This window comes from Crotalus tigris, unplaced genomic scaffold, assembly GCF_016545835.1.
Source record: "Crotalus tigris isolate CLP2741 ecotype Arizona unplaced genomic scaffold, ASM1654583v1 scf7180000024321.1087588, whole genome shotgun sequence".
Taxonomy (NCBI): Eukaryota; Metazoa; Chordata; class Lepidosauria; order Squamata; family Viperidae; genus Crotalus; species Crotalus tigris.
In genome coordinates, this window is record NW_024100493.1 from 652,719 (window position 1) to 666,629 (window position 13,911).

Sequence of the window (13,911 nt, forward strand, 5' to 3'; positions counted from 1 at the left end):
TTAACCAGTGGAACAACCTGCCTCCAGAAGTTGTGGATGCTCCAACACTGGAAGTTTTTAAGAAGAGATTGGACAGCCATTTGTCTGAAATGGTATAGGGTTTCCTGCCTGAGCAGGGGGTTGGACTAGATGACCTCCAAGGTCTCTTCCAACTCTGTTATTCTATTCTATTCTACTCTACTCTATTCTACTCCTATTCTATTCTATTCTTATTTTATTCTATTCTATATTCTATATTTTGTCCTATTCTGTTCAATGGCACACATTAAAATGATAGATGGATAGATAGATAGATAGATAGATAGATAGATAGATAGATAGATAGATAGATAGATAGATAGATAGATAGACAGACAGACAGATAACCTTTATTGTCATTTTTTACTGTGGGCACAATGGCACACATTCAAAATGATAGATAGATAGATAGATAGATAGATAGATAGATAGATAGATAGATAGATAGATAGATAGATAGATGATAGACAGACAGACAGGATAGATAGGATAGTGATGATAGATGATAGATAGGTAGGATGGATAGATAGATAGATAGATAGATAGATAGATAGATAGATAGATAGATAGATAGAGACAGACAGACAGACAGACAGACAGATAGGATAGATAGGATAGTGATGATAGATGATAGATGATAGATAGATAGATAGATAGATAGATAGATAGATAGATAGATAGATAGATATAGACAGACAGACAGACAGATAGATGATAGATAACCTTTATTGTCATTTTTTTTTACTGTGGGCACAATGGCACACATTAAAAATGAAATTTAGTTGCTTGCTCTTAAAGTGAAACACATACATAACACATTTAAACATGCCATATACAACATATGTACAGACCTACACCGTTACATATCAGTAACATATAAACATCAATCACCATCCATCTTGAATACATAGTGGAAGGAGGAAGCTTTTTTGAGTGGGGGGGGAACATAGACCGTTTTTAAAAGAAAAAAACAGGGAACGTATTTAATTTGCTCTGGAAAGACTATGGGAACCTGTGGTGGTGCCAAATTGATCTGTTGTTTTGGTTTTGTTCCAATGAATGTTCGTTGAATTCTCCAGGTTTTAGCCACCGTCTATTGGCTGGGGAAAACGGCAAACAACAGCACTTACTTCAATGGGCCAGCACTGGACCTGAAAAAATTTGAAGGATTGTTAACCCAGATGAGAAAGGTATTTCAATTTGCTCCCTCACCTGCCGGTAGTCCTCTTCTTACGACCAAATTCCCAGCTAGAGCGTGGTTAAGTGAGTTTTGCCCCGTTGTACAGCCTTTCCTGCCCCAGTTCTTAAGTGAATCTCTGGAGTTCTTAAACAAGAACCTGGTTGTTAAGTGAAGCTGGCTCCCCCCGTGGATTTTGCTTATCAGAAAGTCGCAAAAGCGGATCACGTGATGCCGGGACACTGCAACTGTCATAGGTACAAGTCAGTTGCCAAGCGTTTGAATTTTGATCACGTGACCCTGGGGATGGCTGCAACGGTCATAAGCTTGAACAACGGTCCTAAGTCACATTTTTTCAGCCCCGTTGCAACGTCAGGCGGTCACTAAACAAACCGTTGTAAGTTAAGAACTGCTTGCATTTCTTTTTTTTACAGTTTGTTCCCTTCTTACTTCTTTTAAGCTGCTATTCTTCACAGACCTATTTAAATCCCCAACAGACAGTTCATCTTTTTATTCCACAAGTGTGAAGGCCGACCCACAACGGGGTGGTAGTGGTGGTGTGTGTGTGTGTGTGAAATGGATAGGTGAAAAAAATAGATTAGGTCGAGATGGAAATGTAAACTGTTTTAAACAAAGAGGTTTCAGTAAATATTTGCAGCTGAATCTTGAGATTTTATTGGACCATGTTTCCACCGGAAAATTGCTTCTGATTTTCAGACTTGAAATAGGAAAAAAAATAAAACTAAACTTAGTTTTGAAGATTAAATATTTGTGTCGTTATGGAAAGGGCTTGTAACAACTAAATGCCGAAGGGAGGCCGTAAATACTGTTAGCATTTTACTTAGATAAAAAGATTTGGAAGACAGATGTGTTTTTTTTCTGCGTGTCCCTTCCCACCCTTTTCTAATCTTTATTTTCAATTGTATTTTATGTTGTAATAAACCTCAGCAAAAGTGAATTTTGAAATAAAAAGAGTATTTATAAATTTATAAAAGATATTCATTTTCACTGTCACTATTCTCCCCAACTTTGAAAGTTGGAGGTTCTTCCACTTTCCAAATCCAATTTTATTTGTTTTAGCAGTCTTACATAATTATCTTCTTTTACTGTTGCACATCTTGCTGTTAAATAAATTCCCAAGTACTTAACTTTTTTAACTATTTGAAGATTTGGTTGTGTTTTTTTTTTGTTGGTTGATTCTTTTGTTTTTCTGTTAAGTTCTTTGTCAGCACTTTAGTCTTTTCTCTATTTATTGTCAGGCCTGCCACTTCTCCAAATTTTTCTATTTTCTCCTGAAGTTTAGTGCTTGTTTCCAATGGATCGTCCAGTATAAAAACCAAGTCATCTGCAAATGCTTGTAATTTATATTTTTCATCTTTGATCTCCAGTCCTTTAATCTCTGTATCTTGTCTAATGTTTCTATTCAATACTTCCAACGTTAATATAAATAGTAATGGAGATAATGGACACCCCTGTCTTGTGCCCTTTTTAACGCTGAAGTTTTCTGCAAAAGTGAATTTTAAAGAGAACAAATATTAAGGCCAGCCGACCTCTTTAATTTTTTTTAAGAACTTTTTTTGACTGCATGCAAAACTAGAAAAGTTACAGCTTGTACCGTAGTAACTTTATTGTGTTTGCCTTTTAGTAAAGTGGATAATGGTGGATAATGTTTTGATCAACAGGAAAATATATATATATGTTTGTTTCCATCGCTGTGTGTCTCGGGTAAAATTTGGACCGAAACCCAGAATCGGATTCAGCTTTTCAAGCTTATATATCACTCTCTCCAACTACAGAAAAAAACAGGGCAGAATAATAAGAATAATAACAACAACAATACATTTCTAATGCAATATTTTCTTAGTCATTGTGATCCACAATATGTTGGTGATCTACGTGGGAAGTGACGGAGGGATGTGATTTTCTATTAAGACAATTTGTACAGCACATGTGTGTGTTTGATGTGGCAGGGATAATTGTTGTGTTATAGAATGCCAAGCCGGAAATGATCAAAACATTTTTAATAATAAAGAAATGTTGGCTTCTATTGTGGGCAACCATTGCTTGGACATCTGTTAATACAATAAATATAATATAAGAAAAAGTAGATTTATTTGGTACATAATCTCATCAAATGTACTTCCTTCCATGACATAACTTTTTTTTTAAATAATATCAGCCACTCCATAGCTCTTATCTGGACAGCCCTTACAGCAGTGGTTCTCAACCTTTCTAATGCCGCGACCCCATAATACAGTTCCCCATGTTTTGGTGACCCCCAACCACTTATACATCACCGGGTGCCAGGGGCATGGCCAAAGAAAAGGGGGAAAAAATGGCGGACAGCCTTGTTTGGCGACCCCCGTGAAATGGTCGTTCGACCCCAAATGGGGTCCCGACCCACAGGTCGAGAACCACTGCCTTACAGTATGGTAGACTCATATTAATCATTTTATGACCAAAGCGCACATTTTCGGTTACACTTCTTATTTGCGGCATTCTTAAAGATGGATTTTCTCCAATTGTATAGACGTTGGACATCCCCTTGCTTGGCAGGCATTGTTCTGCCCTTTTGAATTATTAGCATGCCAGACTAAACTAAAATGAAATGAACAGCTATTCAGAGGACAGATTAACAAAGGTTGCAGTTTTGGAACCAAAGCTTTTTTTTTTTCCCCTACAATTTGCTCATTCATTCATTCATTCAATTAATCAATCACGCATTCACTCCTTAAAAAAAAAAATCACGGAGATGCTTCATCTGTTTTAAAAGAGGAAGAGAGAGAACCACAAAGCTTTTTTATTTTTTTAATATTTCCAGGGATGTTTTCATGAATGAAATATAGTCTGAGTATCACTGGATAGCTTCTCCGATTTTCAAGCCTATTGTGATTGAACCTTCGGCCATAAACCAAGAGTTTTTCTCCTGTTCTTCATTTGCTTCTGCAAAAAGGGCATTTTGCCAAAGGATTAAAGGCAGGCTGTTGGTATGCAGAAGCTGTGCTGTAGTCCCAGTGAAATGATGCTGCGTTGGGGAGATATGCAGGGAGAATGGGAATTCTCTTTGTTGGTATTTGGAGTACACCCTGTGTACAGGGTGACCTGTGGGTCCCACCATTGAGCAGAGGAAAGATAAGATGAGATGAGAAGATAAGATGAGATGAGATGAGATGAGAAGATCAAGCTGGCAGGAATAGCCAACACTCCAGAAGACAGGCTTAAGATACAGAAGGATCTGGACAGACTTGAATACTGGGCGCTATCTAACAAAATGAAATTCAATGGGGAAAAAAGCAAGGTTCTACATTTAGGCAAGAAAAACCAAATGCACAAGTACAGCATAGGTGGCACCATGCTCAATAGTAGTAACTGTGAGAGGGACCTCGGAGTCCTAGTAGACAATCACTTAAATATGAGCCAGCAGTGTGCTGCAGCTGCCAAAAAGGCCAACACAGTGCTAGGCTGCATTAACAGAGGGATAGAATCAAGATCACGTGAAGTATTAATACCACTCTTTAATGCCTTGATAAGGCCACACTTGGAATACTGCATCCAGTTTTGGTCACCACGATGTAAAAAAGATGTTGAGACTCTAGAAAGAGTACAGAGAAGAGCAACAAAGATGATTAGGGGACTGGAGGCTAAAACATATAAGGAACGGTTGCTAGAATTGGGTATGTCTAGTTTAACGAAGAGAAGGACAAGGGGGGACAGGATAGCAGTCTTCCAATATCTCAGGGGCTGCCATGAAGAAGAGGGAATTAAGTTATTTTCCAAAGCGCCTGAAGGCAGGACAAGAAGCAACGGGTGAAAACTAATCAAGGAGAGAAGCAACCTAGAACTAAGGAGAAACTTCCTGACAGTGAGAACAATTAACCAGTGGAGCAGCCTGCCTCCAGAAGCAGTAAATGCTCCAACATTGGAAGTTTTTAAGAAGAGACTGGACAGCCATTTGTCCGAAATGGTGTAGGGTTTCCTGCCTGAGCAGGGGGTTGGACTAGATGACCTCCAAGGTCCCTTCCAATTTTACTACTATTACTGTTACTAAGATAAAATAAGATAAGATAAGATAAGATAAGATAAGATAAGATAAGATAAGATAACCTTTATTGTCATTTTTTTACTGTGGGCACAACGGCACACATCAAAAATGAAATGTAGTTGCCCGCTCTCAAAGTGAAACACATACATGACGCACACCTAAACATACTGTGAACAACATATGCATAGGCCCACACCCTTACATATACTTAGCAAATAAATATTAAATACCGTCCATCTTGAATATAGACGGGAGGAGGAAGCTTGAGAGTTCACAAGGTTAATGCTGTATGGAATGAAACCATGTGCCCACAGAGAGGGCTCTGAGTGCCGCCTCTGGCACCCGTGCCATAGGTTCGCCACCACTGTTCTAGTCTAACCCCTTGTCCAAAGCAGAAGACCTTCCTCCCTCCTGAACAAAGGTTGTCCACAATCTTTTCTTGAACACCTCCAGCGACGGATCACCCACAACGAGAGGAATGCTGTTCCGTTCTCACGGTCAGGAAATTCTTTCTCCGTTCTAGGTTGGATCTTCCTTTGAGAAGCTTCCACCCATTGCTTCTTGTCCTCTCCCCTGGGACTTTGGAGAATAAGTCAGTCTCCTCTTCTAGGTTACAACTCCTCAAGTACTAGAACAGTGGTTCTCAACCTGTGGGTCGGGACCCCATTTGGGGTCGAACGACCATTTCACGGGGGTCGCCAAACAATGCAGTCCGCCATTTTTCCCCCCTTTTCCTTAGCTGTGCTACTCCCTTTTATTCTCTTGGCTTTTGAAAGCCAATAGAATAGACTCTCTTGAATAGAGCCTAATTCTATTGGCTTTCAAAAGCCAATAGGAATGGTCCAGGGCTCTGCCCTGCTGAGCCCACCAAAAGTCCCATTCTGCAAATGGTGCTGCACCAGTTGAGTAGTCCTCGACTTACGACCAGTTGGGGGTTGCGGCATTAAAAAGATTGAGAACCACTGTACTAGAAGATAGTTATCATGTCCTGCTAATCCTTCTCTCCGATAGGTTAGACCAGGGGTCCCCAAACTATGGTCCGTGGCCCACTACCGTGCCATGTCCTCCTGTTCTTCTGTTTGTAAGGGCTTCAAGTGTGGGTGTGTCAAGTGAGGGTCTTGTGATGGGTCAGGTGTGAGTCTGTAGGATGAGGGTGGAGGTTCGTTCTCCGAGCTTCTGTGTTGGTTTCCAAACGTTTCGTTATCAGGCTAGGTAACATCTTCAGCAGAGTTCAGAGAACGTCAGTGTCGGAGTTGTTCTGTTTATAAGGGCTTCAGGTATGGGTGTGTCAAATGAGGGTCTTGTGATGGGTCTTGTGATGTGGAGATCAGGATCACTGGGGGGGGGGCTTGCATGGGATGGTTGTGGGTCGGTGCTGCCCCTGGTTGGCTATGCGATTGATTCGGATCCTGAGGGGTTCCTAGGCTTCCGGTAGGTCGATGTGTCTGTGGGTGGAATTGCAGGTGGAGTCCGAGCCTTCGATGAACTCACGAGCGTGGCGGATGTTGCGTGGCCGATGATTCTTCTGTTGCTCCAATCAAACTGGTGTCATTGGTGTCGGTGTGGGTCGAGATTTTGGGATTGTGGCGCTTGCCTGCCAGCCAGTGTTCGTGGATCCTGGTTTTTAACTGATGTGATGTTTGTCCCATGTAGAACTGGTTGCAATCGTTACAATGGTTCACACATTGTATAGGGAGCAATTTAGATTTATCATTGGGGAACACCCTTATCATAAAGATGTAGATCAAGCTGCAACCAACTTATTATTTATGAAACAAAATACATTTTGTAATGCTAATAAGCCGGGGAGATGGTTGGCTTATCAATTAAGAAAGAAACAGAGACAGAGAATAATAGAGAAAATAAATTACAAGGGTAAACTAGTTTCTCAGAAGGAATTAATTAAAAAATCTTTTTTGGATTATTATCAAAACTTATATAAATCTACTAATGTACAATTGTTAGATATAAATAAATATTTAGCTGAGGCAAGTTTTCCTAAACTGACTGAGGATCAGAAATATGAAATTAATGGCTTAATTACTAAGGAGGAAATTGCCTCAGCAATTCAACAATTGAAATTAGGGAAAGCACCGGGTACGGATGGGTTAACAGCTGTTTATTATAAAGCTTTAATGGAGGAGATGATCCAACCATTAAATGATCTTTTTAATGGTATCTTACAGGGTTTAGAGATTCCTCCTTCATGGCGTAGTGCTTTTATATCATTGATTCCAAAGGAGGATCAAGATCTTACTTTACCAAAAAATTATAGGCCTATATCTCTTTTAAACGTGGATTATAAGATATTTGTAAAAATTTTGGTAAATAGGCTTATGAGGGTGGTGCATCATCTTGTGCATAAAGATCAATCAGGGTTTATAACAGGAAGGTATATGAAAAACAATGTTAGACAAATTATTAATCTATTAGAATACTTAGATAAGAACAACCAAGTTCCTGCAGGGCTCATATTTTTAGATGCTGAAAAAGCATTTGACCAATTGAATTGGCATTTTATGCTAAGAGTAATGGAAGAAATGAATTTTGGTGAAAACATATTACAAGCCCTTAAGGTAATATATCAAAAACAAACAGCACAACTTATTGTTAATGGAGGTCTTTCGGAGGTTTTCACAATAGAGAAAGGTACTAGACAGGGGTGTCCTTTATCGCCATTGTTGTTTGTTTTAACATTGGAAATATTATTGATCAAAATTCGAGAGTCTCAGGAAATTAAAGGAATATATGTTAATAAAAAAGAATATAAGTTAAGAGCTTTTGCGGATGACTTGGTTGTTACTTTGTCGCAACCTGATTATTCTGTAGTAAACTTATTACAGTTGATTCACCATTATGGTTTGGTCTCGGGTTTTAAGATTAATGTAAATAAGACTAAAATTTTACCTAAAAATATGTCGAGTCAGGAGAAGCAGATTTTGGTTAACTCGACGGGTTTTGAGATTGTTAATAAGGTAAAATATTTGGGGGTGATGTTGTCTGTTTCTAATGTAAAATTATTTAAAAATAATTATGAAAGGTTGTGGGTCAGGGTACAGAAGGACTTGAAGAACTGGGAAAAGTTGCAATTATCCCTCATGGGAAGAATTGCAGTGATAAAAATGAATATTTTACCCAAGTTTCTTTTTCTGTTTCAAATGTTACCAATTTTGAAAAATGAGATTAATTTAAATGAGTGGCAGAAGGGTCTTAATAAATTTATTTGGGTAGGGAAAAAGCCAAGGGTTAAGTTTAAAATTATGCAAGACTTCCGTGAGAGGGGTGGACTTAAGGTACCAAATTTGAAATTATATTATGATGCGGTGGTTTTAACACTAATCAGTGATTGGGTAAATTTGACAAATTCTGAGATACTTTATCTAGAGGGATGGGATTTACTTTATGGGTGGCATGCCTATTTAATATTCAATAAAAAAATGGATTGGGCTTTTAAATCTCATATCTTAAGAATTTCTTTACTTAGGATTTGGAGAAAATATTATAAAAGTGATTTCAAAGTACCATTATGGGCTATACCTTGGCATGCGATAGAAGCAATAAAAAGAGGGGTTAAAATGGATATGGTGTCTTACAGACAGTTACTTAAATGGGATGGACAAAACTGGCAATTAAAATCACGGGAAGAGTTAGCACAAGAAAACTTTATTTATTCTTGGTTCCAATATAGGCAATTATTAGACAGATGGAAGATGGATTGTAAGGTGGGTTTTCTTAGAGAAGATGAAAATCTTATCAAGCAAGTGAAGGATTCAAGACAAACCCACATTAAGAGAATTTATGCGGTTTTAGTTGAATTGGATTCAGAAACGGAACTAATTAAAGATTGTATGATAAGATGGGCGCAGAATTTTGGTGAGCCAGTCTCATTGGACACCTGGGAAAATATTTGGGTGAGAAATGTCAAATTTACACAAGCACAGAACTTAAGGGAGAATTTTTATAAAATGTTTTATAGATGGCACCTTGATCCACAAAAAATGTCTTATATGTACACTGACGTGCAACCCAAATGTTGGAGATGTGGTTATAAGGAGGCTTCCTATTATCATATTTGGTGGTCATGCAGAGAGATAAAAGCATTTTGGATCAAAATATGGTGGAATATCCAGAGAATTTTTAGAAGGAGGGTAAAATTTACTCCGCAATTATTTTTGTTAGGTATTGTTACAGATTGTGATACAAAGGAGGTTGTTTTGATGTTAAATTTGATTACAGCCGCTAGGCTGTTAGTAGGACAATATTGGAAGAAGGAATCTTTGCCTACATTGCAGGAATGGTTTCTTAAAGTAGCTTATCTGGCGGAAAGGGCAAAGATTTCGGCTTTCTTAAAGCAACAAACGCAAGAGAAGTTTCTTGCTGTTTGGGATAAATGGATAAAATTTATACAATTTAGATTGGGTATACAAAAATATTATATAGTTTTTTCATAAGTTTTATTTTCATATATATTATAGATAATCTTTTTATATATATAAATATAAAGTTCTTAATTTAATTTTTATTTTTACTTCTTAAGCCTATATTCTGCTCTGGGAAGCTCGGGGGGGGGAAGGGAGGGGGGGGTTTTTTGGGAGGGGTGGGGGGTTTTCTTTTTATATATGTATTGTTTAGTTTTATTTTTTTTGTATATGTTGTCTCTTGTTTTGTATTCTTTTTTCTTTTTTGTAAAATTTATAAAACTTTTAATAAAAAAAAAAAAAAAAAAAAAGATGTAGAATCCTAGGGCTGGGCCTCAGAGGCCTTCTAGGTCAGCCCCCTACTCAGGGTAGAAATTTTACATCAACCCAGTCAAATGGTTGCCCAGTCTATTTTTGAAAACCTCCAGTGATGAAGCACCCCCAACCCCAGGAGGCAAGCTATTCCATTGATTGATTGTTCTCACTGTCAGAAAATTTCTCCTTACTTCTAGGGCAGTGGTGGCGAACTTATGGCATGGGTGCCAGAGGCGGCACTCAGAGCCCTCTCTGTGGGCACGCGTGTCGTCACCCAGTCCTAAGCCTTCAGCTGGGTTTTATAAAACCTTTTCGCTTTAGGCCTCTGCCGCCATATGCAAAAAAAAAAAAAAAGGTTCGATCAATCCATCAATTTCAACATCTCACGGGAAAAAAAAAAGATTTCGCAAAGTTGGAATTGGTTGATTGAACTTTTTAGTCCCACCCAATCTGCTGTTTCCACTGCAGCCACGCTCACCCAGTTGGGCACACCCACCCAATTGGGCACACCCACTCAATTGGGCACACCCATCCAATGGGCCACACCCACTCGGTACCCGACGATACATTAAGTAGGGTTTTGGGTTGCAGTTTGGGCATTCGGTCTCTCAAAGGTTCGCCATTACTGTTCTAGGGTGTCTCTCTCTTTGACAAGCTTCCACCCAGGGCTTCTTTTCCTGCCCTAGAGAGCACGTCAATCCCCTCTCCTCTATGACAGCCCCTCAAGCACTGTTGCTCCAATCAAACTTGTGTCGTTGGTGTCGGTGTGGGTCGAGATTAAGGATTTGGGATTGTGGTTAGACGGTTAGAAATCCCTTAGCAAATCTCGGGCGATTACAACTGTTTAACGCAAGAGACGAATCCCTGTAGACCTAATTCTGAGCCATTCTTTGTGGAAGGAAGTTTAACTGGCAAGCCAGGAGTGTAGCATTTCAGCTGTTCAGCTGGCCCCCAAGAAGCATCTCTCATAGTTACACGGGACTGGTGTCGTCCTATTATCCTTGTCCTTTGGATTCAAAAGACGAGGAGGGAGAAGAAGGGAGAGACAGGGAAAAAACAAAACTTTGAAAGCTTTGGCTAGTCTAGAAAAAAGAAGGGTTTAGGGGTGACATGACAGCAGCATTCCAGTATTGGAGGGGCTGCCACAAAGAATCAGAATAGAGCTGGAAGGGACCCTGGAGGTCTTCTAGTCCAGCCCCGTGCTCAATCAGGAGACCCCACACCGTTTCAGGCAACGGGCTGTCCAGTCTCTTCTGAAAAAGCTGGAGGGATGACGAGGGGCTCAACTTATTTTCCACAGCACCAGAAGGTAGGACACGAAAACAATGGGTGGAAACTCATCAGGGAGAGAAGCAACCTGGAATTAAGGAGAAACCTCGAACAGTGAGGACGATGAACCAGCGGAACTCCTTGCCACCGGAAGGTGGGGGTGCTCCGTAACACGACACTGGAGGCTTATAAGGCGAAGTTGTCCAAAGTGGTAATAGGGTTTCCAGCTGGAGCAGGGGGTTGGACAGGATCCTAGCTGAAAGGAGGGGCGGCCTTCTTCTCCAAAAGGTTCCCCCTGACCTTTCCGTCTTCTGGAGCTCTCCGCGTTTTAGTATGCGCCGCTTGCACTGGAAAGAATTTATAATTGGGAGACGGTCAAAGGCTTCCATTGTTCTCCTGGCTCTGAACATGTGTGGCAGCCACAAGTGCTCTCCAGTCTCCTCCAGCCAGGAGCTGGCAACAAGCAAAGGGCAAGACTGAATTCTTCAGAGACATCAGGGAAAGAGTTTGCTTTCTTTTCTTTCCTTTCCTTTCTTTCCTTTCTTTCTCCTTCCTTCCTTGCCTCCCTTCTTCCCTCCTTCCTTCCTTCCTTCCTTCCTTCCTTCCTTTCTTCTTCTCCCTTCCTTCTTCCTTCCTTTCTCCTTCCTTCCCTCCCTTCTTCTTTCCTTCTTTCCTCCTTCCTTTCTTCCTTCCTCTTTCTTTCCCTCCCTTCTTCCCTCCCTTCTTCTTTCCTTCCTTCCTTCTTCCTTCCTTCCTCTTTCCTTCCTTCCTCCTTCCTTCCTTCTTCCTTCCTTCCTTCCTCTTTCCTTCCCTCCCTTCTTTCCTTCCTTCCTTCCTCTTTCCTTCCTTCCTTCCTCCTTCCTTCCTTCTTCCTTCCTCTTTCCTTCCCTCCCTTCTTCTATCCTTCCTCCTTCCTTCCTTCTTCCTTCCCTCCCTTCTTCTTTCCTTCCTTCCTTCCTTCCTTCCTTCCTCCTTCTTTCCTCCTTCCTTCCTTACTTCCTTGCTTTCTTCCTTCCCTCCCATCTTGCATCCATTCTTCCTTCCTTCTTTCTTCCCCTCCCTCCCTCCCTCCCTCCCTCTCTCTCTCTCTCTTTCTCTCTCTCTCTTTTTGAAACGGCTGATTGCTTTAGGAAGAAAAAACATCTCCTTTTTTCAGAACTGCAGTTTCTCCTGGAGGATAGGAGAAGGTCCTGGGGGGGGGGCAGGGAGCCTGGAGCTGGGTTGCTGCTTCGTTTGAAACAACAACAACAGCCAGCAATAAATTCCTTTTTGCTGGAGTTCCGAGGCCGATGGACATGATTTTGAAGGCATCTGTTCAGGGAAGGCTGGAGATGGGTTGCCTGCTAACTTGAAACTCGGGAAGCCTCGTCTGGTACGATATGGAGAGCAGCCCTTGTGAAGCAGATGTGGAGAAGGGACTAGCCGTGTTTCAGGTTATTTTATTTATTTTTATTACCTCCTCGATGTATTAGGAAATGGGCATTAGCACAATTATTTTGCAACGCTTGTTGCTGAGATTGATGCGTTTTTTTTAAGCTCTGGGAAAATGTCGGGAAGATCCCTAGCGGAATTGTAGTGGTGGAAGATGAAACACAATTATTGTTTTATTTTCACCAGATGTTGTAAAACCCCTTCATTAAATTCTTTTTTTTTTTTAAGCTATCGGCATAAATTAAGCTTTCTGTTTGGCGCACGGGGTGTGTGTGTGTTTGTTACCGTGGATATTGTTTTTGCTTTTCACAGCAGACTTGAAGCGAGTTTAGAAAGGATTCTTTTAACTGAGACGGTGGAGCCCAAACGACTGGGGTGTGTGTGTTGAACTGTGTCGTCCAAATATTTTAAAAAAAGTAATGTCCAAAAATAAAAAATCAAAAAAATAATCCTTGCTCTGGATTATGTTACCAGCTATCGTCCCAGATCATTTGTGCTGGCGGTAACGGTAGAAACAAACAGGCTTTTGAAAAGAATGGAAAGTCAAATTACAGTTTTCCCACAGGGTCTGCGCAACGGTCTTTTATTTCCTGGTGGCTTCTGGTTGAACAAGTTGTCGTAGTGTTTCAGAAAGCTACAACGCCCAGTTGGGAGCAGAAAAGTGGTTGTAAGGAAGGAAAACAAAAAGAGGTCACCACAGCATCCAATAAACATGGATGAACATCGGGAAGAAGAACCAACTATACACATTGTCCTTGACTTGCAACAGTTCAGTTAGTGACCGTTGGACGTTGCAACAGCTTTGAAAAAAAGTGACTTATGACCATTTTTCACACTTACGACCGTTGCAGCGTCCCGAGGGTCACGTGATCACAATTCAGATGCTTGGCAACTGACATGTACTTAGGACGGTTGCAGCATCCCCGGGGGAATCACGTGATCCAGTTTTGCGACCTCCTGATGAGCAAAGTCAGTGGGGGAAGCCAGGTTCACTTAACAACCATTTACTAACTTAAACAACAAGAGGTTCACTTAACAACCGTGGCGAGAGAGGCCGTAAAATGGGGCAAAAATCATTTTAACAAATGTCTGGCTTAGCGAACAGAAATGGTGGGCTGAATTATAGTCATAAGCCAAAGACTGCCCATACTTATGTTGTACTTTCAGCCATACTGCAGGTGGGCGCAGGCTACAGGTAGTCCTCAATTTACGACCACTAAGCCAGACAGTCGTTAAGTGAG

General features: G+C 40.6%; 1 protein-coding gene across 15 annotated transcripts in view; it reads left to right on the top strand.

Moving 5' to 3' along the window:
• LIMCH1 (LIM and calponin homology domains 1) overlaps window positions 1–13,911 on the top strand; it is a 167,013-nt gene that overhangs the window by 93,903 nt on the left and 59,199 nt on the right. For 13 of the 15 annotated variants that reach the window (XM_039325233.1, XM_039325238.1, XM_039325235.1 and 10 more), the window contains one exon: window positions 1,098–1,208. In XM_039325233.1, coding sequence (XP_039181167.1) covers window positions 1,098–1,208 — 111 coding nt within the window. Of the gene's footprint in view, window positions 1–1,097; window positions 1,209–12,344; window positions 12,673–13,911 lie in introns of those variants that run through there. The other 2 variants (XM_039325239.1, XM_039325240.1) reach the window with 1 other exon arrangement.